Consider the following 25,364-nt stretch of genomic DNA (forward strand, 5'->3'; position numbering starts at 1 on the left):
TAATACTGCAGACTCAACGATCGACTTTCTACTCTTAATCAGTGCCACTTCGGCCATCCGTGCGCTCAGCTACCGCATTGAGTCCGTGAAAGGCACTCCTGTGGGCGATCGTCTTCACCGCTCATCGACGCGTCGGCCCGTGCATGTTGAGGTAGCCCCGACGCCTGCAACGCGAACATGGATCCCTTCGAAGTAAGGATGCAGTTCCTTACGCTCCTGCGCCGGCTAAATGCGTCAGTCCAGTTTCTTACAAGCGCTAGTTTGACTGGACTGAACGAGCACTAAACGGAATGCCACTCCGCCGACAGTTCGCAGCAAAGCATTCAAAAGGTCGTTAGCTTCGCGCTCAAGTACTTCCCCCGCTGTGGCGAAGACATATGGGATTGCGTCGTCGAGGAGTGCGGCAAGGTGCGTTCATAGCGCTCTCAGTGCAGACCCGCACGGATGTTGACCGTTGTGCGGCTCGACCAGGGTACAGTGAACGATCGTATCAACATCCTCTACTTTCTCGACTCGCTATGCGAGTCCAGTTTGCTAGCCAAATCGCACCCTGCCACGAGCGCATTCCAGGCGACACAAGAAGGCGGCAACAGCTCGTTCTACGTCCCGTTCGTCGCGCGCGACTTGCAGAAGATAGTGGAATCCGTCGTGCCAGAGGGTCGCCATGGCTTACCCAACCTTATGAGCACCATACAGGTAAACCCAGTTGCGCGTACAGGCAGTCATTCGGTCGCAAATTTATGTGAAACGCTCAGATATTGGAGAACTGGCGGACCAAACGTATTATCGACCCTCAAAAGGTAGAGGAGATCGTCGCGTCTCTAGAAGCACGCAAGGTTGCGCAGACGCCCGCCGCTGCACCGGTCCCCTCATTATCACGGCCGGAAATTGTTAAACGGATCGAAGAGGACCGAGAACGCCACAAACGCCTACGTGAGCGCCGCTGGGTCCAGCCTATCTCGCATCATCCACACGCCGCGATGTTGCCCCCTCCTTTGGCCTCTTTCCTCCCTCTGGATGAGCACGACGAAGGCTGGCGACCGAACGAAGAACTCACGCTCGATATCGAATTCGAAAACGAGTGGGAGACGACCAGCGACTGGAACGAGGACGACGACGAAGCTGTGTCTGAGGAGACCGAGTTGTGTTTCCCGGATCAAAAGGAGTGGCCGCGGCCAACGGACGGGGAGAAGGCGATGGACCTCGGGTGAGGCGATGGCGGCTGGTCAATCATGCGACTGCGGCTATTCGCTTGCTCTAGCGCCGTGCCAATGGGAATATATGCCTCTCGGTCGTACGCATGATCACGAAATTTGTCCATTGCACTGGTACTATGAAATGCATTCCCGCGGCTCCCAGTATGCTCGCTGAGGATAGTGAAAGCCATCGGCCTTTGTTGACTCCGAACGATCCCTTTTAGCGGCGAGTAGATTGCTCACACTCGTCTGCATTATGATCCGCTGTTGAGGTATACTGAGATCACAGAAGATGATTCGCATTTTTGTCAGGCTCCACGAAAGTGAGATCTTGTCGCAGACACTACTTCTATTACGCAGTAATGCTGTCGATCCGCCTCTCATGGCTGTAAAACGCAGAGAAAGAAAGAATCGAACGCGTCGAGAATTCATTGCAAAAGAGATATACAACGCAAACCAGAAGAGATGACGATACATTCATAGCACGGCAAAGCAAGTAATATAAATCCGACCAAACGAGTGTATGTACAACGAATGTGGTTGCTTAATGATAGGGATAAACAAGGAAAAGGCGAGGATGGCGCAGCACCGTATTATAAGATAAATACGAGTCCCGGGAATGAAATGCCGAAGGTCGTGAAAAGTCATGGAAGGACATGGACAAATCATACCAAGCCGTGCGTTCATCCATCAGGATGAGCGGCTATCCGCGGAAGCATCGCCATCCGGTCCTACGTGGGTACGCGTGTACGCTGGGGGCGGAGGACCGTCCTCTATGCGCGCGGTGGAGTACCCCCCGTAGTGGTCCTCTTTCTCGTCTTTCTTGACGGCAAAGGTGTACGACGAAGACGTAGGGCTTGGAATCATGTCCGATGTGGTGAGGTAAGTTGTCGAACGCGTGAGATGAGACGCGGCAAGCGAGAGTCGCGAGGCAAATGGATCCAGCGCCAATGAAGGCCGTGCCGGAGGTAGCGTCGGGTCTTGCAACGCGGGCGATGACAGGGTCGCGGCGTCCGCCTCGTAGAATTCCCAGACGCCATCTTCACGGCGTTTCGCTACGCGCATGTTCTCCCCTGGGCGCGTGGCTGCGAATGGAATAACTTGAGCATACAGGAAGGAGGCTGAAGGGGGTTTACGGAGTGGATGTGCGGTGAACGATGAACGGATAATGATACTCACCGTCTCGGGTGCCAAAGGGAGTGATACGCGAAGCAGGGTGCTGGGGTTCGACAGTCCATGAACTGAAAGGCCTTGTTCGCGGGGCCTCCACGTCGCGGATGCGAGAGCCCTTCTCCGCATTCCGACGGTTTCGACGCCGGAGCACGAACGCTACTCCCCCTGCCAAGAGGCAGATGGCGAGCAGTGAGAAGATGACGGCTAGTGCAATAGTGGGGGTGCCCATGGTTGAGTTGAGAGGGGCGTGGCGGTAATGCGAGACCTTGACCACGCGTTCAACGATGAAAAGAGTGAGATGTCGAACGATGAGTAGGAGACCGTGAATGATTGATGAACCAGGACCGTCAAGGTGCGGAACCTGTACGGAGAGTTCTGTATTTATTTCCGTCCGATGTATCCTGTACCCCACATTTGAATTAGCAAATGCAGGAAACAAAGCGTCCGAAGCGGGTAACGCCGTGTAACTAAAGACAAGAAGGCTCACTTTGGTTGACGACGTACCACCGCAGAACTCCCTATGCCAAGATCCTCGAGAAGCGCATGAACTGGCGCGAGGAAACAGCGAGAACGGGCAAACTTCACGAGGATGAGGGTGAAACTGAGTCCAAGAGAGCTCGTTGAACAGAAGCGGGGTCTCGTGGGTCTTGTTCCCAGTCTGACCGTGGGAACGATCGGCCACTGACAAAATATTCGAGTTTCTTTTGATTTTCGTCGATTGACTCGTGCCGGTACCGCTCAACTCTGACTTTCCTTGAAGTGCCGACCTGCCCTCCAAACCGTTCCAGAAACTTCGGAAACTCGACGCTCAGTCGTCAGAGGGCTTTCGAAAAGCTCAAGTTCAGTCTTGGGTGGCAGCAACCGTTTCCGTGCAGGAGGACATGGAAGATGATACATATCACTGGTCGCGGGAGCGAGTGCTCGGCGATTGGCCGCGAGCCATGCAATATGGACTGGTGACGTTGAGAGCAAGCTCGACAAAAGCTCGACTGCAGTTCCTGCGTGAAGATCTCCTCCCGTTGGCCAAAACTCCCGGTACGTACCACACAAATAGATTTGTGATGTCCATCTTCATCGAGGATATGCGCAGACCTCTCGTTATCACAGACTCTCGACGTATTCAAGCTCTTGACTCAAACATATCCTCGCTATGTGGATTCCCAGTCGCGCGACGCCGTCGAAGCTGTCGGGATGGAACTTGTTCGTCGTGACGAAGCGCGCGGTGTCTCCTCCGATCCAAGCGAAACGAAGTTCGGCGTCACAGAGCAGATAGTCGGCTGGTTATCGAACGAAGTCTCGCGCGTGATAAAACGCGGTAGTTCTTACGCCGCCACCGACCGCTTCGTTCTCCTATCATGGACATGCGGGGTGTATACTGTTTGCCTGCAGACAAATCCGGATTTTCCTTCTGTTTCTTCCCAGCCTTGGAACGCATTACTGGGGGTCCTGGCGATCTTGATTGAGTCCATCCTAGATCCCACAGGTTCTACGAAGCCTTCCATCCGCCAGTCGTCTCTCACCCGTACTAGAAGAGCCTTCCGATCGTCACCCAAGAGTCTTCCGTTGACAATGTCGACGCTTGTAACGTTATCCAAGTCGTTGCCATCGCCCTTGATAACATTCCCAGTCCTTGGCATCGCGGTCGACGTGTCAATACGGCTAAAGGACACCAAGCAAGCACAACTCGCGCGTGTTTCTCCGGAGCTGAAGACTCGGATTCTGGACCTATTCGTATCGAACGTGATCATGTCCAAGACTCCTGTCCCTGCACACGTCTCAGAGGCCCTCCACGATTTTATACAATCATATATCACCGAAGATGATATCGCCGGGGTCGTTTTGCCCACAGCGGAAAAGGCGCTTCTTCGCGCCCCAGAGAACTCCTTGAGCGTCATTACGGACTTCTTCGCAGCGTACCCTCAATCACTGTCTACCGAACATTTCCGTCGCCTTTTGGTGCCTGCACTCAATTCAGCTAAGTCTAGCAACGCCTCCGTCCGCAAAGGTGCTTTGTGCCTGTTCAAGGTCCTCGCCACGAAATGTCCCGACGAAAAAACGCTGCAGTCCGCTGCGGATGAAGTCCTCAGCTTACCCAAATCCGGCAAGACCACGGGACCGGATCATCGCATCACTCTCTTCTCGATGCTACAGTATATCCCAACCTCTGGCACCGCTTCGCCGTCCATTCTTCATACCGCCCTTCCGCTACTCGCGAAGGAATCGCATGACGCCGCTACAACGGCTTTGGCCACGTCCCTATCTTCACATCTCAACCATGCCGTGCGCTTCGAGCTCTCTCTCGATACTGGGTCTATCTCCCTTCTAGCGAAGGAAATGTCCAGCGCAAAACCTACGATTCGCCGTGCCTTCTGCACCCTTGTCGGCGGAGCTCTCTGGGAAGTTCCGCAGGTCAACGGCGACGTCGCGAAAGCCGTGCTACCAGCACTCGAGGGGAATCTGAAGACCGCTGCGGTGCCAGGTTCGGCGGCGCCCATGGAAGGATATGTTGCAATCGCCCTGATTCTAGGCCCGTATGCGCGATCCGGAATGTATGGTATGGTGGCTAGTCGCTCCCCGCCCCTCTTCTATTTGTCTTTGATATATCTGATCAATGCATCTTTGCTCTGTTTCATTGGGTCGATATCATGCAGACGATGCGATATCCAAGAACGTCGTCATACAGTCCCTCGCGAATCCGTCCACTAAGCCGGCCTTCTTGATCAATGAGAAAGTCTACATGAAGCTCGAAGGCTCTGAAGATGAGATCTGGCTGCTGCGCGCTGCTAACGCTGCCACGTCCTACTTGCGTGGTCCTTTGAGCAAGAGTGAACTGTTGAGGTTCGTCATTGATTTACCTCGCGAGTCAAGCCGATTCTCAGATTGTTTTACTCATGATAAGCTGTCCTTCAGGTCACAACTTGGACAAGTACTCGTACATCTTGCTGTCGAGAGTAAGGCGGCCGACGTGCGTCGGGCAACTCTGCAAGCCGTGGAGTCTCTTGCGCAAACCCTGCCAGAAGTAGTTGGTCTCGTTGTTGTTGACTCTTTAACCGCCTTCTTGTCGAAGGAGAAGACGACTGTCGCGAAGACGAATGGTCCTGACGACGATACGGAACTAACCCACAACGCCAACGATCGCAGTCGGCTCGCAGCGTTCGTGCTCGCGGCGGTTACACCTGGGGAGGACACCGACCTTGCCGTACGTGAGGTGATTGCAGCCAACCTACTTATCGTTGGACATCACCCTATGACTTGTTGGTGGCATGTCTTTTCCGCATTGTTCGATTGCTAAACCATGTCTCAGGTGCGCCCGGCCGGCAAGTGTGGATTGAGTTATGTCAAAAAGGACGCATTGACCCCAGAGAGCTGGTACGCAACAGCCTGGACCATCTGCTAAAGCTCGTCCTCGGCGCCTCGAACGTGCGGTTTCTCCACTTCCTAAATGATTTTTTCGCTAAGCTCTATCTATAGTCCGCTCTCTCCGGATTTGCCGATGCTAGCTACCGTGCAGTCGCCACGTTGACTTTCGTGGCCCCGGAGGATGTCCTGCCGCGCATGGTAGAACAATTGCGTGCGGACGTCGACGGCAGGGCGATTAATTCACTCACGGAAACGGACCTGGGTATATGGCGTACTTCACCCGGTACCACTTACGTGGATGGTGCGTGTTTCCGTCCTGTGCCTCCTTCGAACATGCGTCGACTCCTTCTCTAGTCTTGACGAATAAGAATGGCGATGTCGTCGAGAAAAAAGGCAAGGATAGAGACATCGCGAAATGGGAGGCTGAAGTCAGGAAATCGGTAGCCAACAAGAAGGCACCTGGAGCCACCCCAATATTGACGAAGCAACAACAAGCGTTGGTCAAAGCTCAGCTGGACAAGGAAGCTGAAATAAGGCAAAAGGTCGAGGGACTCAAGACAAATCTTGAACGAGGGCTGCGCATTATCAGCAGCCTCGTATTTGCGAGAGTGGAGGAGATCAAAGCATATGTCACCCCGATATCTTCCATTCTGCTCGAAAACGCATTCGACATTGGTCCCACTGTAGTCGGCAGCAAGGTCTTTGATACCTACTTGGTGGGTATCTGCTGCACCATCGAATAATCTACTAACGTACTACACAGGAACTAGCACAATGCTGCTCACACCGTCTTGACTCGGTTTCTCGCTGGATCGGCGTTGCTACGCTGCGTCTTCATGAAGTGAAGGGGGTCCCTGAGGACTACCAGATTGAACCCCTTAGCAGTGAGTGTTGATCTCCCAGTATTTGAGCTGGGCACCGACGTTATGTATAGGTCTTGTGTTACGCGTTCTGTATCGATTTCACTCTTTGTCGTCGCAAACGTCCTTTGATGCCGCAACATTTTGCTACATGGCACCACTCTTGAGCCAGGTCATGATGAAGGGTGGCATTGCTGTGAACGAAGATGATGACCCCTTGGAACAGATCGTCCTTTGTTTGGATATTATCAGGTACCACTGCGCAGATCGTACGTGACTTCTACAGCAGAGTCTTGACAGAATGCTGAACACCATTATTCCAGTCGCCGATATCACATTCCCAAGATACGAGGTCATGCGCGCTCTCATACATGTTATCCAGCAACAACCACGACTTGGGAAAGATGCATCATCAGTCCTAGTCGACGTTGGGCAGGCTATACATGGAACAGCAGTAGCTTATGAGACCAATCTGCTCCTCGCCACCACCTTGGCTCAAGAGGCTTACCTCAGACACTCCGCCTTGCTGACTCTCCAGGTGATATTCCAATTGTATAAGCCCTGACGCCGTGACATTGACCCAGTCCAAAGCCGTTCGATCTCACGGATCTGGAATGGTCCCCTGAACTATGGGTTGCAGTTCACGATGAAGATGAGCAGAATGCGCGCTTGGCGCAGCACCTTTGGGAAGATAACGGCCTCGACGTACCGGAGACATTCCTTCCTCCATTATTGAACTATCTCGGTAAGTTATCCATTACTGCCAAAAGCCTCATCCACTCATGATGAAGCAGATCATGAACATGAATCTGTCCGTTCCAGCGCTGCGCGTGGATTGTCGGAAGCCGTGGAACAATGGCCACAGACGGTTGGCGAGGTTGTGATTGCTCTTGAACAATTTTATCGCGAAAAGGTACGTCTTCCAAGATTTCACTTATCTTCGTCTAGCTCACAACCGTCATATCAGGCGAGAATCCTGGCTCCTGAATTTGATGAATACGTACGTCTGATCTATCTGCTTGCCTTGCAACAGCCGAAGGGCTCATACCATACAGGGAATGATCATCGAGGCCAGTGTCGGACGTGTTGACCCCTGGCCGACTCGGGCGGCTATCTCTCGCGCTCTCGAATTGCTGGCTCCGCTGATCCCATCGGAAAGCGTCCTTCCATTGTTCAAGTTCTTTATCAAGGATGAAGCTCTGGGAGATAGGCACGAAGTTGTGCGCAAGGGCATGCTGAATGCTGCTATAGCCACCATCGATGCGCATGGTGCCACTCAGAGTGCCGCCCTTCTCTCCATATTCGAGGATGAACTGGCTGCCGGTGCCGCGTCGTCAACCGAAACGTCCGACTTCATCAAGGAGGCCGTGGTGGTTTTACTCGGCAGAACAGCAACTCATCTAGAGCCAAGCGATGCCCGGATACCCAAAATCGTCAACCGTCTGGTGGAAGCCCTGAAGACCCCCTCCGAGCAAGTACAAATCGCGGTGGCCGACTGCCTCGCGCCGTTGGTGAAGATCATGGATTCTCCAGTTGGACCGTTAGTCGATAAGCTACTAGACGAGCTTTTCAACGCTTCCAAATACGCCGCAAGACGAGGGGCTGCTTACGGTTTGGCGGGAGTGGTGAGGGGCTATGGCGTTACAAGTTTCAAGGAATTCGATTTGTTCAAGCGTCTCAGCGCCGGCGCCGAGGATAAAAAGAGGTATGAATCACGGCAAGGCGCGTTATTCGCGTTCGAGACCATGTCCAGCACGCTGGGGCGGTTATTCGAGCCATACATCATCCATATTCTCCCAGTGCTTCTTGCGTCTTTCGGCGATTCCACCGCGGACGTTCGTGAGGCTGCTCAAGACACGGCCCGAATCATCATGGCGAATATGTCCGGTTACGGAGTCAAGTTGATTTTACCGTCGCTTCTAGAGGGTTTGGAAGAAAAGCAATGGCGCACGAAGAAGGGCTCTATCGAACTTCTGGGCATGATGGCATACTGTGCACCTCGTCAACTGTCGCAGTCGCTTCCCATCGTCATTCCTCAACTCACGGACGTTCTCACCGACTCGCACGCACAAGTGCGTGCAGCGGCGAACCAGAGTCTGAAACAATTCGGAGAAGTCATCAGCAACCCAGAGATACAAAAACTCGCTCCCACGCTCCTCAAAGCACTGGTCGATCCAGCGCGAACTCCAAATGCATTGAATTCCTTGCTAAAGACGTCGTTCATGCATTATATCGACCAATCATCCTTAGCCTTGGTGCGGCCTTGTTCTACTTACATTCGTCGCATAGCTAAGTTGGCGGATAGATCATACCGATCATCGAACGAGGTTTGAAAGAACGTGGTGCGGAAACGAAGCGAAGGGCGGCGAGGATTGTAGGCAATCTAGCCTCTTTGACAGATTCCAAGGATTATGTCCCATATCTTCCAGAGCTACTGCCCATGGTCCATGCCGTTCTCATCGACCCTGTTCCGGAGGCGCGTGCGACAGCGGCAAAGGCACTTGGTGCTTTAGTCGAAAGGCTGGGAGAACAGAACTTCCCTGATCTCGTACCAAGCCTCATCAGAACTCTGAAGGGCGATTCGTCAGGCGTTGACCGACAAGGTGCTGCTCAGGGATTGAGTGAAGTCCTATCCGGCCTGGGAATGGAACGCATGGAAGGCCTACTGCCCGACATCATCGCGAACGCACAATCTCCACGGAGCACAGTGCGAGAAGGGTTCATGTCGCTCTTGGTCTACTTACCGGCCACGTTCGGGACACGCTTCCAGCCACATCTACCAAAGATCATTACACCCATACTCAGTGGTCTCTCGGACATCGAAGAATACGTCCGCGAAGCCGCTATGCGGGCAGGAAGAATGGTCATTACCAATTATTCGAACAAGGCAATTGACCTTCTCCTACCGGAACTGGAACGGGGGATATTCGATCCTGGCTGGCGTATACGGGTCTGTTCATGGTGCTGTCTCGTGAAGCCCTGCATTGATCTATTTCTTCCTAGCAATCGTCAATCACTCTGGTTGGAGAGTTGCTTTTCAAAGTTTCCGGAATCAGTGGAAAAGCGGAAATCGAGGAAGATGAAGAGGAGCCTACCGATGCAGTTGTTGCAGAATCCTCTCGTAAGGCACTGGTGGAGGTGCTGGGCCGAGAACGTCGGGATCGTATCCTGTCAGCTCTCTATCTTGCCCGTCAGGATGCTGTCAGTGTCGTGAGGCAGTCCTCGATACACATCTGGAAGGCACTGGTGCACAACACGCCACGTACCGGTCAGTCGTTTAAGCTCGATATGTTCCTCCCTCCTAATGAGCTATTGCAGTTCGTGAAATACTGCCCGAACTGGTGGATCAAATCATTACGCTTCTTTCCAGCTCTGAGTACGAGCAAGAGGAGGTAAGTTGCTATCATTGATCTGTACTGATCCGTCGTTAATGTTCACTACAGACGGCTTCTCGTACAATTGGAGAGCTATGTCGCAAGTCCGGAGACCGAGTATTATCTGAAATCATTGGCCTCCTGCGGACGAGATCGACTTCGTCTGACGCGCGCATAAGAGAAGGCGTATGCTTAGCGCTCAGCGAACTCATGTGAGTTGCAACCTTCTCGAACCTCCTGTGTATGTATTGAAGTGGGCTTTCAGGGTCAATACCACCGACACTCAGCGTGAAGGCCGCGAAGACGAGATCATTCTCATGGTTCGGACATCCTTAGTAGACGATGAAGCGAATGTCCGTTCCGCGGCTGCACGGGCCTTCGACATACTGCAGGAACACCTCGGTACCCGTGCCATCGACCAGACGATTCCGACATTATTGGAAGCGCTTCGTCAACCTGGTGCGAGCTCCGGCACGGCTTTACATGCACTCAAAGAAGTCATGAGCGTGAGTCTGTTCACCATTGTCTTCTAAGCGCAATTGCCGACTATATTCTAGGTTCGGGCCTCTACGGTCTTCCCCGTGCTCATTCCTACACTGACGGCAAGCCCTATGACCCTCTTCAATGCCCGTGCTCTAGCAACTTTGGTCACTGTCGCTGGCAACGCGCTTAGCAGACGGCTTACCGTCGTCTTGACTGCGCTCGTGAAGGAACTGGAGAGCAAGCCAAGCGAAGAATTGCAGGAGGCAATCCAGGAAGCTGTGGAAGCTCTTTTGCGATCAATCGCCGATGAGGAAGGCCTCAATACGCTAATGCTCATGCTCCTCGGATGGTAACGGGCATTCACAATTTGTCTAGTATGCAAGCTGATTAGTCGTTCTAGGGCAAAGCACGAGGCGCCACAGCGGCGTGTCAGTGCTTGCAACCTCTTTGCTACCTTCTGCGAAGTTACGGAGCTGGACACCTCACTGTACAGAATTGACTGGATACGCCAACTCGTAACCCTGCTTGACGACGACTCCGTCCCTGTGCACACCGCCGCCTGGAGTGCCTTCGACGCCTTCGTCAAGTCAACGCCGAAAGACGAATTGGAGCCGCTTGTCGTTCCTCTGCGCCGAACAATTGAAAGCACTGGCGGTCCGGGCCGCTATGTCCCTGGCTTCAGCTTGCCGAAGGGCGTTGGCCCTATGGTTCCCATCATCATCGCCGGTCTTACCACCGGCAGCAACGAACAAAGAGAGCAGGCGGCGTATGCCATCGGCGATCTCGTTGAACGGACGGAAGAAGCAGCCATCAAGCCATTCGTCGTGCCGTTCACTGGCCCTCTCATTCGTGTTGCTACCCAAGCGACGACTTATCCTCCTGGGGTGAAAGTCGCTATTTTAAGCGCGCTCGGTACGATGTTGGAGAGGATACCGACTTTTGTCAAGCCGTTCTTCCCGCAACTGCAACGTACGTTCGTCAAGGGCGCGAGCGATCCTTCGAGTTTGGCAGTCCGGAATAAGGCTGCTGAATCTCTTGGTTCCTTGATGAAGAGTCAGCCGCGAGTGGACCCTGTTATCACCGAGTTGGTCACAGGCGCTCGATCGAACGACGAGGAGATTGCAGGAAGCCTGGTGCTAGCATTGGCTCGTGTCGTCCGGAGTGCTGATGCAAACATCGGCGAGAGCGCTCGTCAAGCATGTGTAGACCTCGTCTCAGACGCGTTCAGAGAGGCTCATCACGGCGAGTGCCCTTTCTCTTCTGCACAGGGCTACAGCTTAATTGTCTTCAGATCACTATATTCGCTCGACTGCTGCACTGTTTGCCGCACTCGCTGAACGACCTGCTGCCGTCGAAGGCGTTATCCGGTATGTTCGAGCAAGCTGTGCGTGATTGAACGGTTCTGAGAACATCTCCTCAGATCGCAACTCGTCTCCGGGACCCCGCCATCCGCGCTCTCTTCGCAATGCATCCTCGCGGCGATCACGGATGAGACAGAAGAAGGTCCGAAGGAACCTAATGTCTTCCAACGACTTTCCGTTCTTCGGAGTGTCGCACAAAAAGTTCAAGAAAGCGCCGGGTCCGACAAACCCTCGACCTCCAGACCCGCGAGAGAAGCAAGGGACTCGTTGAAATCTATGCACGATGACGACTTGCAGGGGTTCTTCTGACGTGGATCGACATGAAGAGAAAATATCTGAATGCGTGATATGTAGCACTCTGAAGTTCGAGATACACTGCCAACAATTCAATCAATGCCAGCTCCGCCGTGCTTGCATGCATCCGTTGCATCGATTGTGTGCGCCCCAACCACAAATATAATAAAGTGGTAGTATGTAGGTACATGTTTACGTTGAATTTGCGTTGACGGTTGGTACGAGCCTCGCCATCACGCACGCGGGCCCGACTTGACCGGGTCAACCACTCGGGTTGCGTTACCCTCTGCCCTGTTAGCGTGTCTTCTTGTCTGGCGCAGCCTGGGATCTGCTATAACAGACGGGATTATTCACAATCTTATTGGGGGCCATGCCCCGCCTCTAAGCTATCATTATGGAAACGCTACCCGTCGAACTTCTCCACCGAATCTTCGCATTGTGCTGCATTGACGGCGGCAGCACCTCGCGCTCCCTTTCACTGGTGTCCCGGTACATTTCAGCAGCCTCCGAGTCGTATCGCTTACACAGTGTCTCCCTCGAGGGACCCGCCCGCATCGTCGCCTTCGCGGCGCATGTCCAAGCACTGCCGCTCTCCGCAAGGCGCGCCCAACACCTCCTTGTCGTGGAAAGAGACAGTACGGCGGCGGACTGGCGCTCCAAATGGGCGGCATTTTTCGGCGACATGACCTCCGCCCCGAAGATCAACGTGTACGGCCTCGGCCGGGGGCTCAAGAATGGAGACGATGCCACACCGACTCGGGGGCAGGGTCGCGGCTTGGTGGATGATGCGCTCCCGACATCGAGGCGCACCAAGTACAAGGGACCTATCAGCTATGTCAATGCGGAAGACCAGGCGAAGTTCGCGGCGCTCGTCAGCGAGCACACCACCGAACGCAGCACCATCCAGCGCGCGGTCGCAGACATCCTCCGCGCGCTTTCCCATTCGCTCGAGAACGTCACGCTCTACACGTCGTCGACGTCCCTGCCCGCCTGCGAGTTCCCGATGCTGAAGCATCTCGCGATCCGTTACCTGCGGGCAGACCACGACGCATCGTCCACGGCTGGTACGACGAGCTCGCGCACCTCCCTGCCGTCGCTCAAGCACCTCCACATCATGCGATACACCCGTGCATCCATGTCCCTTGAGTCGATTGCGGACATTGCGCCGCGACTCGCCCGTCTCCGGCTCTCTTCCGTCGGCCCAGATCCCACGCTACCGCAGCGCATCTCGCTCGCCTTGGGCGTCACCTTCGCTGACCCCACTGGAGCGGATACGACCTCGACAGAGCAGCCGGCGCCGTTAAGCGACATTGACGTTATCATGATCCAGATCCTCGACGATGGCGAGCTCGACCCGCGAGACAGCGCACGCGCAGCGCTCGATTTGACGGTCGGAGGTCTGCACCGACTGATATCGTCCGACGCACGGGCGAGGGTCCTTATGCTTGGTCCGCCTACAAATTACACCCACGAACACGCTATTCAGCACTGGCAGGATCTGCTTAACGGGGGTGACGGATGCTGGGCGATGCCTTAGCATTAGCGTTGGAATTACTAGCGGATATCCAGCTACGCGGTTGAGCGGACAGTTGATTTTGATCTTCCCTATGTACATATCCCTCGGACGCAGTGTTTCTTGACCATCGAGGCACAAGGACGTTTGGAAACCCCGAGATTTGAGTGAGTTTCTTCCCGCGGCGGGAGAATGTGTCTTCGCATGCGTGAGGGTACTGTAGTTGGACGACCTTAGTTCGTCCCTGTACTGACCCTACCTGCGTGTCCGCCGCCAAAATCCGGGGCTTGAACTGACCGTGAGCATTATATCTCTTACTGTGAGAATATAGAAAACTGATTGCAGTCAGTTTGCGAACTTCCCACGGACCTGAGGTCGTAAAATTACTGTATTCTGAACCCCGTTTGCTTGGCGCCGAAAACTATCGCAAGACAAGGCGGCGTGCTCTACATCTATGGTTTGGCACCTTCCGTTTGTAATAGAAAACTCAAATAATCGCAGCATGGCTAGCAGTCAGACTGGACTTCCTTTAAATGGCGTATTCAGGATCATGCTACACATGACTATGCACACTGGGATATATTTTTCCGGCTGGCTAAGCGGCGCCTCGATACGTGAATTGGGCCGGAGCTCATGCGAAGCCGGCGCTGACGACGAAGCTCACGTCGTCGTTGTACGATGTGGTGGCATCCCAAGTTTCGAAGCCGGCTTCGCTCGCAATGTAGCCAACGTCGTTGAAGTGGCGGATGAAGCGAGCGGGGTAGCTCCACGACTGGAACGAGTTGCCCTGGCCGTTGAGGCCGGCGTGCGGGCAGAAGGTGGCGTCTTCGGAGAAGAGCTTGGAGCCGTCGTTGGCGTTGAGCATAAGCTGGAAGTTGGAGTGCCGGATGAAGCTCCCGGGGGTGTCCCTGGACTCGAAGGAGAAGCAGGCGCTGTTGCCGAGCCCGGTGCGGACGGACCAGCTGGCCTGCTGCTTGAGCGCGGTGCTGCTGGACGACGTGACCACCTGGGTGTTCACGTTGGCGCCGGTGTGCGCGAGGAAACGCGTGTCGAATCCGGGCGTGGTGACGCGGATGGAGATGGAGGAGCCGACGGTGAGCGCCGGGCCGCTCGTCAACGACGTGGTGGCGTATTTGGCGGCGACGATGTTGGCCTGCACCGCGTTCTCGGTGGCGTCGGACGGGAAGCCGGAGGTCATGACGCCCTCGTAGAAGGTGCCCTGCGCGCCGACGCTGTTGTCGCCGCCGATGCCGAGGATGATGGCGCCCTCCTTGCTCATCGGGTTGTAGCCCGACACGCTCGGCCGCACGCCGTTGTAGAACGTCGTCAGCGAGCCGGACGCGGCGTTGCCGCCACGGATCGCCCAATTATTGGGCTGCCCCTTGATGACCGCGGTCACGAAGCGGGAGGAGATGGACTGGTCGGCGCTGTTCAACTTCTGGTTCTCGCCGGAGAACAGACCGTTCTCGAGGTCGGCCATGATCCAAGGGCCGCTGCCGGAGCCAGTGCCCCAGGTCGTGGAGTCGCCGAAGTAGATGGCCTCCATGTGACCGTTGCCCGTGTCGCGGCTGCTGACCTCGGCGTTGCCGTAGTCGAAGCAGCAGGCGCCGTTGAAGTGCGTCCCATCGAGGACGGCGTACATGCCCTCCGCCGCGTCGACCGTCGCCGTGCCCGAGGCTGCGTTGTTGCGGTAGCCGGTGCCGGGCGAGATGAATACGCCGTACGCCTTCTGGCCGTTCAGCGTGACGGGCGCGCCGGTGGCGCTGGCCAGGCTGTCGAGGCCACCGGACTCGGGGCCGCTGAAGCCGCCGGGCGGGGCCTGGGTGAGGTGATTGCCGCGGCCGGACTGGTCGAAGATGGTGGTGATGACGCAGGTCGTGCTAGCGCAGAAGGAGTCCTGTGCGGCGGCATTGGCGACGCCGCCAGCGGAGAGCGGCGCGATATTGAGCGTGGCGCCGTCCGAGTTGCGCTTGACCTGGTGGGGATGTCGTTCGGTCGATCATGGTATGGAACGAAGCGGAGCGTGGGCGGCTGACCTGGTAGAGCGAGCCGGAAAAGGCGCCGAACAGTGCGCGGGTGGTGCTGTGCGCGGCGACGCAGGGCGTACCGCCGGAGGCGTAGAGGTCGCACGGGCCGGTGACGGCGGCGGCAAGGCTCGCAGTGGAGACGAGGGAGGCCGCGGCGCAAAGGCCGAGAGCAAGGACGCAGGCGCGTTCGAGGATGGCTCGTGAATGCATGTCCAATCACTCCCCGTTGTGCTACCGATGGAGGTGCCGACATACCTACCTCGCCACCACCCTTATGTACGACACGAACAAGCCGTGGTTCGCGCTTCGGGCAGAGCTCGGATGGTGAGCAACGCCCACGGCGGTCATGAGCTCGCGAGCAGAACCAGGAACTTGAAATCGACGTGTGAGACGTGTTCCTTGGTCGGTGCATACCCGGATCCACGGCGGGCCGGCGGTTGGATGGATGTAGGGCTCATGAACCTCCTCCGTACTTTGCAGGAAGAGAGTCGTTGTCGTGTGTGGGGCATGGAACTGGCATGGATGGTCATGACGCCCAGTGCTGCATGCGCTTTCCCGTCACATGTCGTCCCTCTGACCTATGTATGTGCTTCGTCCTACTAGTAGCTGCTTCGCCAACTCCGCAAGCTGATTGCGCGAAGCGGCCATGGTCTGATCCATGCGCACGTACAGATCCATACGAGTGATTGTATGAGAGGAATTCGGTACATCTCGAAGTCGAGTATTGCTATGCCTACACTGTTCAGCGCTCAACTTGCAAATGCGATCCAATAATTTCCAGGTCTCACTTCGAGAGGCTCATGAATGCATGAGCGAGGCTGAGGAATCATGCCGACCCCTTCAGCTGCGCTAGCCTTTGAAAAGAAACAAAACCTACACCGGACGGGAGTCGAACCCGTGCCGCTTGCTTGGAAGGCAAGCATGATACCGTTTCACCACCGGTGTGTATGACTGTATCTCTACATGTTCGACATATCATGTAAGGTTGTGAAGGAGCTTGCATGATACTGTTTCACCATCGGTGTGTGTGAGTTACAGTAATCTCAACATAAACCACATATGATACGGGGTCGTGAAGTAGCTTTGTCTATCGCTGCCTGGAATCAACATTCAACAGCCCAATCCGATTTCAATCCTAGCAACCTCAGCGATTTTACAGTTGGGCGCAGACCATCGTCACCCGCTCGGGCGAACTGCCGAGCATTCACACGCTAGCGATGCTTCCCTGCGTGATGCGTGGTAAGCAAGTGGTAAGCATCGCAAAAAGCACAAACAAATCAGTCCAGTCCTGATTGGCGAATCATAACTGACATAAAATATGCGGAGGACGATGCGGGATGATACCATTCAAGCACCAAACACGATCCCGCCTTCTCTCGCATAACCGCGCATAAATCGATAGCAACGATGTCTGTGAACAAAGTCGCAGTTGCAGGCGTAAGGGTAGTTCGCTTTCATTCCTAGGCCGGCTAACCTGAACGTTGCTCGTAGGCTACCGGCAACATCGGCCAGGCTATCACCGAGCAGCTAGTCGCCGCCAAGTTCGACGTCATCGTCCTCTCGCGCTCCGAGAACCCCAGCAAGGTCCCCGCGGGCGTGGCCGTCCGCCATGTGGACTACGACTCCGTCGAGTCGCTCACCGTCGCGCTCCAGGGCGTCGACGCGGTCGTCTCCGCCGTCGCGTTCGCCGGGATCCTGGGACAGACCAAACTCGTCGACGCCGCCGTCGCCGCAGGCGTGAAGCGCTTCCTTCCGTCCGAGTACGGGAGCGACCTGCGCCACCCCGCCGCGCGCGCCCTCTCCGTCTTCGCGCCCAAGGCCAAGGTTGAAGACTACCTGGAGACGGTCAGCGCGGAGCACCCGGGCCTCACCTACACGTTCGTCAGCTCTGGACCGTTCCTCGACTGGACCCTCCGCGCTGGCATCCTGCTCGGCGACGTCAAAGCGCGCAAGGCAGAGGTCTACGACGGCGGCCGCCTGCCGTTCAGCGCGACGACGCTTGCGGGCGTCGGTCGCGGCGTCGCCGCCGTACTGCGCCACCTGGAAGAGACGAAGAATCGCACGGTTGCGTTGCATGAGGCGGTCGTCAGTCAGGGCCAGATCTTGGACATCGCGAAGGAGCTCACGCCCGCAGAGGAGTGGACCGTCACGGAGAGCCAGTCGGCGGATCTGAAGGCGAGGGCGGACGCGAAGCTCGCCAAGGGCGTTTTCGACATGGAGGTCGCCATCTCGCTCATCAAATGGTCGACGTTTTCCGAGGGGTTCGGGGACGTGCACTTGAAGGGGGTGGACAACGATATGCTCGGGATCAGGCTGCTCTCGGATGAGGAGCTGAAAGCTATAGTGGCGTCTGCTTTGTAGACATGGATCTTGGTGTATCTTGTTTTCTGATATATGGATGTTTGCTCAACCTTAACCTATGCCCTGCTGTCCGACGATAAAACTGAGAGTGGTGATGAATATGCACGTGCAGTACAGAAGCATCGCTACGGCGCCTTCGGCGCTGCAGCGGTGGCAGTCGCAGTCGCCGCAGCCTGAGATGGCCCAGAGGACTCTTGTTGCTGCTGAGCGGGCGGGCCGCCGGCACCAACTCCGAGCATCTTCCACAAGCTACCTGACATCTCCGCCTGCATCGCCTTATCCTGCTCTTCCTTCTCCTTCTCGAGCTGCGCCCTGTTCTGTTCGATCCAGAGTTGCTCCTCGCGGTAGGCACGTTGTGCCTCGGCGCGCTTGGCTTCGAGATAGGTCGGGGGTATCGGTGACGACTGAGCCTACAGGATTAGGCGTTGCATATTAGAGGGTGCAAGAATATCGCGTGCGTGGGTGTGTATGCGCTTACAGGATCGCTCGAGCCGCCGAAGAGGGACGAGAAGGTGAGCCGGCCGACGCCTTTGCCCGCGCCACTCGCCTTCCACTCCTCGATATGCTTCAGCTTTGCCTCCGCCTCCTTCTTCGCGTACTCCAGCGGGATGTCCTTGCCACGGTACGCCTCAAGAATGGGGCGGACGTCCGCGGGCTTGTATATGCCGATGGCTGAGAAAACGCAAGTGGATCAGATCGATATGAGTGGGGCACGTTAGGTTCTCAATCTCTTACACTCCAAGAAGGGAATCAGAGCGATAAGACCCTTGTCCTTGGGGTCGCCCTTCCATTTGGGAACAATGATCGCGTTCTCGGGGTGCGTTTTGACGAAGTCGGGATTAGTGTCGACGAGTATTACTTTTGACAGGTCACGATTAAGGTATGATAGGTCCTAAACATTGTTGGTCAGCGAATCATGGAGGACAAAAGCGCGTTGGAGTACCTTGACAACTTCGCCGTTGTGGGCGGTCATCGATTCGCGGAAGAGCTGGTAAACGATGTAGAAGTGATGGGGATCTAACTTGTCAACTATGGGGAGTGCGGTCTGAGGAGTAAGATATCAGTCTGCTGCGTTCGAATGCTCAGCAGCGGCGAACACACATAATAGTGTTGAGATGTGAACAAAACGATTTCGTAAAATTGCGAAAGGTAGGCCAGAAAGTAGTCCACGCCGGGCCGCTTCGCTGTCCTCCAACCATGTTGGCGCTATCGTCACCATGAGTAAGTGCTGCACTGGAATACGATGCATGATACCTACATCCCATGTCGATGTAACGAGGAAGTCGTCAAGATCAATCAGCAAGGTCAATGGCTTCTGGTAAGGAGCGGGTAAGGGCGGCGGGAGAAGCTCGTTCCATTGAGGCTTGCTGAAGAACTATGCGGAGCGATCAGTCAGCTATAGAGCGCGAAGGACGTATGAGCTTACGTCGAATAAGTCCGTGAAGCGCGTACGCGCTCGTGCAGACCACGTTGACGGGGCGGTTTCGAGGGTCTGCAACCGAAAGTACAATCAGAGACGACTCAATCAACGAAGTAGTTCGACGCACTAGTCGTTTCGCCTTGAGCTCCTCTTCCTCCCATTCACGCCCCAGATAGACGCCGTACGCTCCTGCACCGAGAAGCAATGCCAGCAAGGACACGCGGCCATAGATCCGTCGCTTCTTCTCGATACTCGAGAGCGAGTCCTTCGACGACTTGGCGCCGGTCCGCTGCTTCTTGTCATCCTCCAAAGTCGACGTGAAGTCCAAGCTTCGTATTGTGGACGGTTGCGGCGTTTCTGGTGTTGGTGCAGGGGGTGTTGGCTCGGAATTGGAGGCTGGGGAAGGGGACTGCGACCCATTTGGAGGTTTGGATGCATAGCTGCGCAGCGATTGAGATACGGCGCGTGTAGGCAACCTACGGGCCAGCAGGGCAGCATGCATGACGGTGGCGAAGGATGAGCGCGAGCACAAAAAAGGTACCCACGATCCCCACACCACAAGACCGAGGACGACCGACCCTACACTGACTGTGCGTCCGTGAACCTGGTTCGTCAGTTCAACTGCGAGAGCACTCTATGAATATATACCAACATAATCCTTCAAGCTACTGCGTCTTGAGGTCTGGATGAGATCACTTCAGAATGCTGGGACGACCACCACCGTCATAACCGGTGGCTTTCTTCTTGGACGCCTGTTCAACGCTCATCACTCAATGCGTCGGCATTCGCCTTCTGTGTTCCTGGGTATATGTGTATCCGCATCCTGATCCTGTCTCATTGTTGGCCTGATGAGCAACTGCTGAAGGGCATTGTCTCATCTTTCTCGAACATCTCAAGTCTCAGGCGTCGCCGAATCTGCGTGGTATGCAGAGGTGCCCATGAAGCCACGCGATATATCGAGCCCTCACGATTATATGAAACGAGCTTGAGCAACGGTGGTAGGTACATGCACACTCGACCGCGTTGATGATACACGCTAACCCCTCACGTTTTCCCTAGAGAGGAAGACCAGCTTGCGGGCGGCGTGTTACTGGGGATTCAGAACGGGGCCAGGTAAGCACAGAAACAAAGACTGAAAGAGCGCATCCGACTTTGCCTACCTCGTTCGGTTCTGGGTGCTCGCCTGTCTAGTTGCAGACAGCGCCACACTGGATGCACTGTCCGAAGCACTGCGAGCTCGTCATTAACAATCGCTCATCCACGCCCAGGGTTGTTAACATAGTAAAACGAACCTGGAAGAATCCCTCCGGGCACGCGTTGCCTGGGTTCGGCGGGCAGCCACGAGAGACGAGCTCCTTTGCATTATCGATAGGAGTGGCCAAGCCTACGGCGGCGAGCGAGGCGATAAGAATGATCTGGAAGCGCATGATGGTAGGTTGTTCGTGCTTTGAATGTGGGCTTGTGTCGACTTGTTGTTTGTGAGTGCAGCAGGAAATCGCCTTTATACCCCTCGAAGGGTCAGTTATTCTTGGTGCACTCGATACTCCATCATTCTCAAGAGGTGTCATTTGCGTCCGCAGCTCGCAGAGAGGGTTGGATCAATTCAATTCCGCGGTTTGCTCCACCCCGTTACTATGGACGCTATATCTTTGCAACTGTGCAAGGCCGGCCTCATCGTGATCCTGTGTCTAAATTCGAAGTTATCTATAGGCATTCAATGACGGCACAGCGCTTCGGAGGTGAGTCGCAGCTCGGCACGATGGGAGATTATACGCGTCGGCCTTCGTTGTTGGGTTGTGCGGGCACGCCTCTCGTTATATCAAGAGTTGGTGGAAACGGGGCGTACCGTGTGCGCAGCTCGTGGTGGGTCAGGCAAATTGGGGCACAGAACGTTCGTGAACCGTACTGCGACAAGCCGCATATCATGACCACACTTGTCCCCTGCATTCACGCATCGGCATCGGCATCAGCAATCAACGAAACTGAAGCTCCTTTACAGGTTCTCGGGATTCGGTCAGCGGGATCGTGTTGGACGTCCACCGAGTCTGATACAACTGAATTGCATTACGATTACGATATGCATTGCGATCAATGGGAGACAACATTCTCCGACGGCATTTTCCTAACCTTTTCCGGCAAAAACTACCGACCCAAACATTATCCCCTTCGCTCCCGTCTCAGGTGGCTTCGTGATGCCTTGCGCTGTATCTCCTGCGTTCGGGTGTATTCCTGATCTCAGTGATTCAGATCCCTGGGATTGGACGCTTCCCGTCATCAATTGGTTTGACCGGTGTGTCCAGTGCATTCGAGCCGTTATATGATGCTAACGCACCGTTGCCCTCAGGAGGTGCGGCCTCGTCGGCTGCGTTGAAGAGGAGTGGTTGCGAGTCTAGTCGCAGCCACGTCGCGCAAGCCCTTTTCGCTCTCATTCTTTGTCGGATGGGACATGTTGTTTTTCAGCCCCGATTATCATATTTCTACAGCTAAATTCAGCCGCCACCAGTTTCAGGCCCCCGACTTGTGATCCGTGCCCGAAGGCACTCGCGAAACACTCTACAGCCGTGCGTTGTACTATATTCGGGATTAGTCGACGTCGGTCACCATCCTCTGCGCTCCGCCTCGATGCGCTCTCTTTCCCGCTTCCGGGCCCTGTATCTCCTACGTCGGGCCGCTTTGCCCGTTCCATACATTGTTGAGGGTATATAGGTTGGTTTCCAACTGTTACTTGGTGCCGTCCACACGCTGGGCTTTACGCTCGACGCTACGTGTGGCTTGATCGCAAACTCGTACGATGGTGGCGCAGTATGGCACTCGGACACCTCATCGTCCTCGTCTGGACAGGCGGACACCGTCCCTCCGTTGCTAACGGGCAGCGAGTTCGCGTCGGTCAGTTGCATATGCGCATCTAGCATCGGTGACGTGGCTCGCGAATGATCTCTGTCCGCTACCTTCAGCAAAAGGGAATTCTTAATCTTCGTAAATCTTCCTTCACTCGCGTCGGGAAAAACACTTCGAGAATCGCCAAAGACATGATCCCCTTTCAATACAGATCGTCTACGTGATCATACTCGGAGGCTCACAATCGAAGCTCGATCAGCTCCTTCTTCGCTAGCAGAAGTCTCTCGCGCCTTTTAGACAACTCCTCGCGACGCGTGGCCGTCAGTGGTGGCTCCTGCAGCAGCATCTTGCAGTTCTTGAACCCTTCCGGACCGCCCACTCCAAGGCCGTCGAAAAGTACCTTTTGCAATCCCCGTTCCAGCCCACGTACGAGGCCGTGGTCGACCGCCAGTGGGACAATATCGATGAATCGTTTATATGCGACTATGAGACGGCCTAAGTCTATCATATTTCCCTGAGGATGTTTCGGTGACATACCTTGGTAGTAAGCCCTGACCTCGGCCATGATCTTGAAGGCTCGCTCCTCGGCATTAATCGGCAGCAGGCGAACCAAGTCCGTCGCCTTCAAGCCATCGAAACCAATCTTTGGTGCGGCGCCGAGCATTTGAGCGACGCCATCCTGGAAAGTATCGGTCACGAATCCAGTTTTCGGGGCCGTCCATTTTTGGAGTTGATCTGCCAGCGCTGAATTCTTCTTGTTCGCGATGCTCCGATAGTAAGTCAGGAACTTGTCCTTGTAATCCGTATAGTAGTGATTATTCAGGGTTAGCGGCGGGTCCTCAAGCTCCAGAAGCCACATGAGCTTTTGGCGTGTCTCCTCGAGGCACTTCTGAATGTGCTCGCAGACGATAGTGCTGTAAGGAGTTGTGCGTTAGCCCAGGCACGAGATAGATCGGGAGCACTCACTTCACTACGCTTTGTAGGCCGCCGTATTGATATTGCGAGAAATGGCGTTTTACGATGGCTTTTGCGTGTTCCGTTATGATGGTATCCACTTCCTCCAGGAATTCATCGACCGGTTGTTGCCACTTGCTAGTGAACCCGCGGACGTAGTGGTGAGTTACTACGAACGGGCAGTGGTCGGGGAATTCACGCGAAACTGCTCTAGACATGGATGGCATCAGGCCCTTGCTCGCATCTGGACGAAGGCCCACTCACTGCGAAGCGCGCCGCATAACGTCATCGATGAAGATCTCGGTGCCATCGTTTGGAGGAACCTCCACGCGACCTTCTTCGGCCTCAAGGAAAGCAGGGTCTTGCAGAGACCTCTCCCTTGAGGCTGCTTCCTTCTTGGAGTATGGAACGAAACGAGGGACCGTTGCACGTATGTCTCGGCGGAACTTTTCGTGCAGAGGACGGATCGCCTGGATGAGACCATACTCGTCGGGAGTCCCTGCGATTTCATGCGCGATGTCACCAGAAAACGTGCTGAGCAGAGTGTAGATCTCTGCGACCGGCTCGCTGGAGGGAGGCAATGGCAGTGCCAACAGGGAGGCGTCAGTTTTCTGCAATCCCTTCTGCAGCTCTTCGCGAATCTTTGGAAGACTGTCAAGCGGTCATTTGTCATCCCTAACCACTGATGAGCAGGACTGACGGAAAACATACCTTTTGGCGATGAGGTCAGATAGTGTCGTACTCAATTGTGGCACCAAATTGCTGGTCCGCAGATGTTTCTGATATTCGGCCTCGAGATCCGACCAAGGGTACTGGGTGGAGAAGAACAAGTCTTCTTTCACGCGAGCCTCCTTCCAAGAGATTCCCGCCTTTAAAGATTCTGTGTTGGGCTGTTTGACAGCGTACCAGCCGTTGACTAACGGCTCGCTGTCGTTCCTGATGAATGAAAGCCAGTGATCCTCGTCACCGGAGTCGATCCTGAACCAGGCTGTCAATGCGCTGAGGGTAATGTTGTGAATGCGGGTGCTTACTTGTCGGGTTTCGTAAGGACACCTAATTCGCACGACAGGGTCAGGCACGGCCACTCGTAGAAACGCCTGAGACTAACCGATCGTTCGTTTGCCTTCAGGGTCGTGAAGCTTCGCCATGGAATACGCTCCTTGATTTTCAAAGTCGGCTGCGTATGCCAACCGTGAGATAATGTCTTCCACTGCCAACTAAAGACACTTACTCTCGCAAGTTACTGTCAACAATATCAAGCAGCTCGGCGACTTGATGTAGCTCTCGACCAGATTCTCGACCAACTTGATGTCGGAATCACTGCCGGTAGCCCGGACGCTCACGATGAGGCCTGTGTTCCTCGGCGTTAGAATCCGCCAACAGGATAACGTCGGTTCATATCTACCAGGCAAGTCGACAAATGAGAGGTCGGCGAGGTCCTTGCCACTGATCTGCAGGCAAATACTGTTCTTGGAAAAGGACACTTGCGAGTCGTCTGCATCTTCGTCCGCCCCGTCGAGATAGATCCGAGCTTCTTTGGCGGGGTTGAGAATGGCACGCTGGGCTCGCCGGAGTCGTTCTTCAACTTCCGCCTTATTAAAGATGGTCGGGCCGAAGGGTACGTTCTTGACTTGGCCCAAGGGTTCACCCCGCTCATTGTTCATGAAGCGTAGCGTGATGCTGCATTGCCATGGTTGCGTGGAGTATGCAAGCCGGCACTCTGTGGGGCATCTAGGCCATGCGTTTTTGGGTCAGTGATGAAGGCCTGGGCTGCAGTAAATATATTCACCTTGTGCATGTACCACTGGCCCGCGGCAAGGTGATACCGGAGATCGACTCGATGAGAGAGGATTTGCCCGCGCTCTGATTGCCAATGACGGCAATCATAGGGAGGTCAATCTCCGTCTGTACGCTATCACAAGACATACGTAAGCTCAAGGAAGAATCGACAAGCACTCACAACCCCGGCGTCGTACCCAGTACTGTGCAGCCTATTGACTAAGTCAAGCATACGGCGCCGGCGTTGCGAAGAGGCGTCCTGAGGGTCGGATAGCCCGACACCTGCGGTGTCCGAAGACGCCGAACTGGCAGTCTCAATGTCGCTCATAGGCGCCGAGTCCATTGCTGTAGTGTCTCGTCTAGGGAGCAGT

General features: G+C 55.2%; 9 protein-coding genes and 1 non-coding gene across 10 annotated transcripts; 4 read left to right on the forward strand and 6 right to left on the reverse strand.

Annotated features, from left to right (window-relative positions):
• Positions 1–177: 177 nt before the first annotated feature.
• On the forward strand, positions 178–1,211 carry PUNSTDRAFT_72264 (uncharacterized protein; the record flags this gene model as incomplete). The annotated part of the gene is made up of 4 exons (XM_007386046.1): positions 178–233; positions 309–408; positions 472–696; positions 756–1,211. 4 exons carry the CDS (start codon positions 178–180, stop codon positions 1,209–1,211), a joined length of 837 nt encoding a protein of 278 aa, XP_007386108.1.
• Positions 1,212–1,886: 675 nt separating this feature from the next.
• Positions 1,887–2,954, reverse strand: PUNSTDRAFT_145176 (uncharacterized protein; the record flags this gene model as incomplete). Its single annotated transcript, XM_007386047.1, has 3 exons — positions 2,857–2,954; positions 2,376–2,770; positions 1,887–2,317 (listed from the first exon to the last, which is right to left on the reverse strand). The coding sequence occupies exons 2-3, from the start codon at positions 2,596–2,598 to the stop codon at positions 1,887–1,889; spliced, it is 654 nt and encodes a 217-aa protein (XP_007386109.1). The 5' UTR covers positions 2,599–2,770; positions 2,857–2,954.
• A 296-nt stretch (positions 2,955–3,250) lies between these two features.
• Positions 3,251–11,783, forward strand: PUNSTDRAFT_72777 (ARM repeat-containing protein; the record flags this gene model as incomplete). Its single annotated transcript, XM_007386048.1, has 21 exons — positions 3,251–3,404; positions 3,460–4,923; positions 5,021–5,207; positions 5,280–5,623; positions 5,674–5,789; positions 5,841–6,030; positions 6,084–6,445; positions 6,493–6,613; positions 6,664–6,858; positions 6,913–7,127; positions 7,181–7,334; positions 7,381–7,502; positions 7,557–7,589; positions 7,645–8,844; positions 8,895–9,539; positions 9,593–9,857; positions 9,908–9,981; positions 10,033–10,175; positions 10,229–10,469; positions 10,521–10,795; positions 10,847–11,783. 21 exons carry the CDS (start codon positions 3,251–3,253, stop codon positions 11,781–11,783), a joined length of 7,437 nt encoding a protein of 2,478 aa, XP_007386110.1.
• A 641-nt stretch (positions 11,784–12,424) lies between these two features.
• On the forward strand, positions 12,425–13,638 carry PUNSTDRAFT_127331 (uncharacterized protein; the record flags this gene model as incomplete). Its single annotated transcript, XM_007386049.1, has 1 exon — positions 12,425–13,638. The coding sequence occupies exon 1, from the start codon at positions 12,496–12,498 to the stop codon at positions 13,636–13,638; it is 1,143 nt and encodes a 380-aa protein (XP_007386111.1). The 5' UTR covers positions 12,425–12,495.
• Positions 13,639–14,215: 577 nt separating this feature from the next.
• PUNSTDRAFT_54040 (fungal alpha-L-arabinofuranosidase) lies at positions 14,216–16,133 on the reverse strand. The gene is made up of 2 exons (XM_007386050.1): positions 15,651–16,133; positions 14,216–15,589 (listed from the first exon to the last, which is right to left on the reverse strand). The coding sequence occupies exons 1-2, from the start codon at positions 15,849–15,851 to the stop codon at positions 14,246–14,248; spliced, it is 1,545 nt and encodes a 514-aa protein (XP_007386112.1). The 5' UTR covers positions 15,852–16,133; the 3' UTR covers positions 14,216–14,245.
• A 382-nt stretch (positions 16,134–16,515) lies between these two features.
• PUNSTDRAFT_t81 lies at positions 16,516–16,586 on the reverse strand. The gene has a single exon. It is a non-coding gene; the product is annotated as a tRNA-Gly (tRNA).
• Positions 16,587–17,004: 418 nt separating this feature from the next.
• On the forward strand, positions 17,005–18,052 carry PUNSTDRAFT_90331 (NAD(P)-binding protein). The gene is made up of 2 exons (XM_007386051.1): positions 17,005–17,078; positions 17,133–18,052. The coding sequence occupies exons 1-2, from the start codon at positions 17,049–17,051 to the stop codon at positions 18,000–18,002; spliced, it is 900 nt and encodes a 299-aa protein (XP_007386113.1). The 5' UTR covers positions 17,005–17,048; the 3' UTR covers positions 18,003–18,052.
• Positions 18,053–18,073: 21 nt separating this feature from the next.
• Positions 18,074–19,924, reverse strand: PUNSTDRAFT_105753 (HAD-like protein; the record flags this gene model as incomplete). Its single annotated transcript, XM_007386052.1, has 8 exons — positions 18,074–18,412; positions 18,481–18,674; positions 18,738–18,894; positions 18,946–19,047; positions 19,104–19,208; positions 19,261–19,377; positions 19,429–19,494; positions 19,550–19,924. The coding sequence occupies 8 exons, from the start codon at positions 19,922–19,924 to the stop codon at positions 18,128–18,130; spliced, it is 1,401 nt and encodes a 466-aa protein (XP_007386114.1). The 3' UTR covers positions 18,074–18,127.
• A 376-nt stretch (positions 19,925–20,300) lies between these two features.
• On the reverse strand, positions 20,301–21,558 carry PUNSTDRAFT_54042 (uncharacterized protein). Its single transcript, XM_007386053.1, has 5 exons — positions 21,003–21,558; positions 20,911–20,939; positions 20,614–20,853; positions 20,482–20,535; positions 20,301–20,420 (listed from the first exon to the last, which is right to left on the reverse strand). Exons 3-5 carry the CDS (start codon positions 20,847–20,849, stop codon positions 20,393–20,395), a joined length of 318 nt encoding a protein of 105 aa, XP_007386115.1. The 5' UTR covers positions 20,850–20,853; positions 20,911–20,939; positions 21,003–21,558; the 3' UTR covers positions 20,301–20,392.
• Positions 21,559–22,498: 940 nt separating this feature from the next.
• On the reverse strand, positions 22,499–25,336 carry PUNSTDRAFT_115166 (uncharacterized protein; the record flags this gene model as incomplete). Its single annotated transcript, XM_007386054.1, has 11 exons — positions 22,499–22,743; positions 22,798–23,174; positions 23,227–23,424; positions 23,479–23,865; positions 23,926–24,192; positions 24,246–24,267; positions 24,323–24,391; positions 24,446–24,565; positions 24,620–24,945; positions 25,004–25,126; positions 25,191–25,336. 11 exons carry the CDS (start codon positions 25,334–25,336, stop codon positions 22,499–22,501), a joined length of 2,280 nt encoding a protein of 759 aa, XP_007386116.1.
• Positions 25,337–25,364: the final 28 nt, after the last annotated feature.

The sequence above is a fragment of the Punctularia strigosozonata genome (genome assembly GCF_000264995.1).
Source record: "Punctularia strigosozonata HHB-11173 SS5 unplaced genomic scaffold PUNSTscaffold_10, whole genome shotgun sequence".
Classification (NCBI taxonomy): Eukaryota; Fungi; Basidiomycota; class Agaricomycetes; order Corticiales; family Punctulariaceae; genus Punctularia; species Punctularia strigosozonata.

Bases quoted from the DNA above. Each gene is read 5' to 3' on its own strand.
- PUNSTDRAFT_54040 (XM_007386050.1), bottom strand. From the start codon at position 15,851: ATGCATTCACGAGCCATCCTCGAACGCGCCTGCGTCCTTGCTCTCGGC. The intron at 15,590-15,650 runs GTCAGCCGCCCA...CATCCCCACCAG, and splicing joins TTTCCGGCTCGCTCTACCAG to GTCAAGCGCAACTCGGACGG.
- PUNSTDRAFT_90331 (XM_007386051.1), top strand. From the start codon at position 17,049: ATGTCTGTGAACAAAGTCGCAGTTGCAGGC. The intron at 17,079-17,132 runs GTAAGGGTAGTT...CGTTGCTCGTAG, and splicing joins ACAAAGTCGCAGTTGCAGGC to GCTACCGGCAACATCGGCCA.
- PUNSTDRAFT_54042 (XM_007386053.1), bottom strand. From the start codon at position 20,849: ATGCGCTTCCAGATCATTCTTATCGCCTCGCTCGCCGCCGTAGGCTTG. The intron at 20,536-20,613 runs CTAGACAGGCGA...TTCTGTGCTTAC, and splicing joins CAGTGTGGCGCTGTCTGCAA to CTGGCCCCGTTCTGAATCCC. The intron at 20,421-20,481 runs CTAGGGAAAACG...GCATGTACCTAC, and splicing joins CCGCAAGCTGGTCTTCCTCT to CACCGTTGCTCAAGCTCGTT.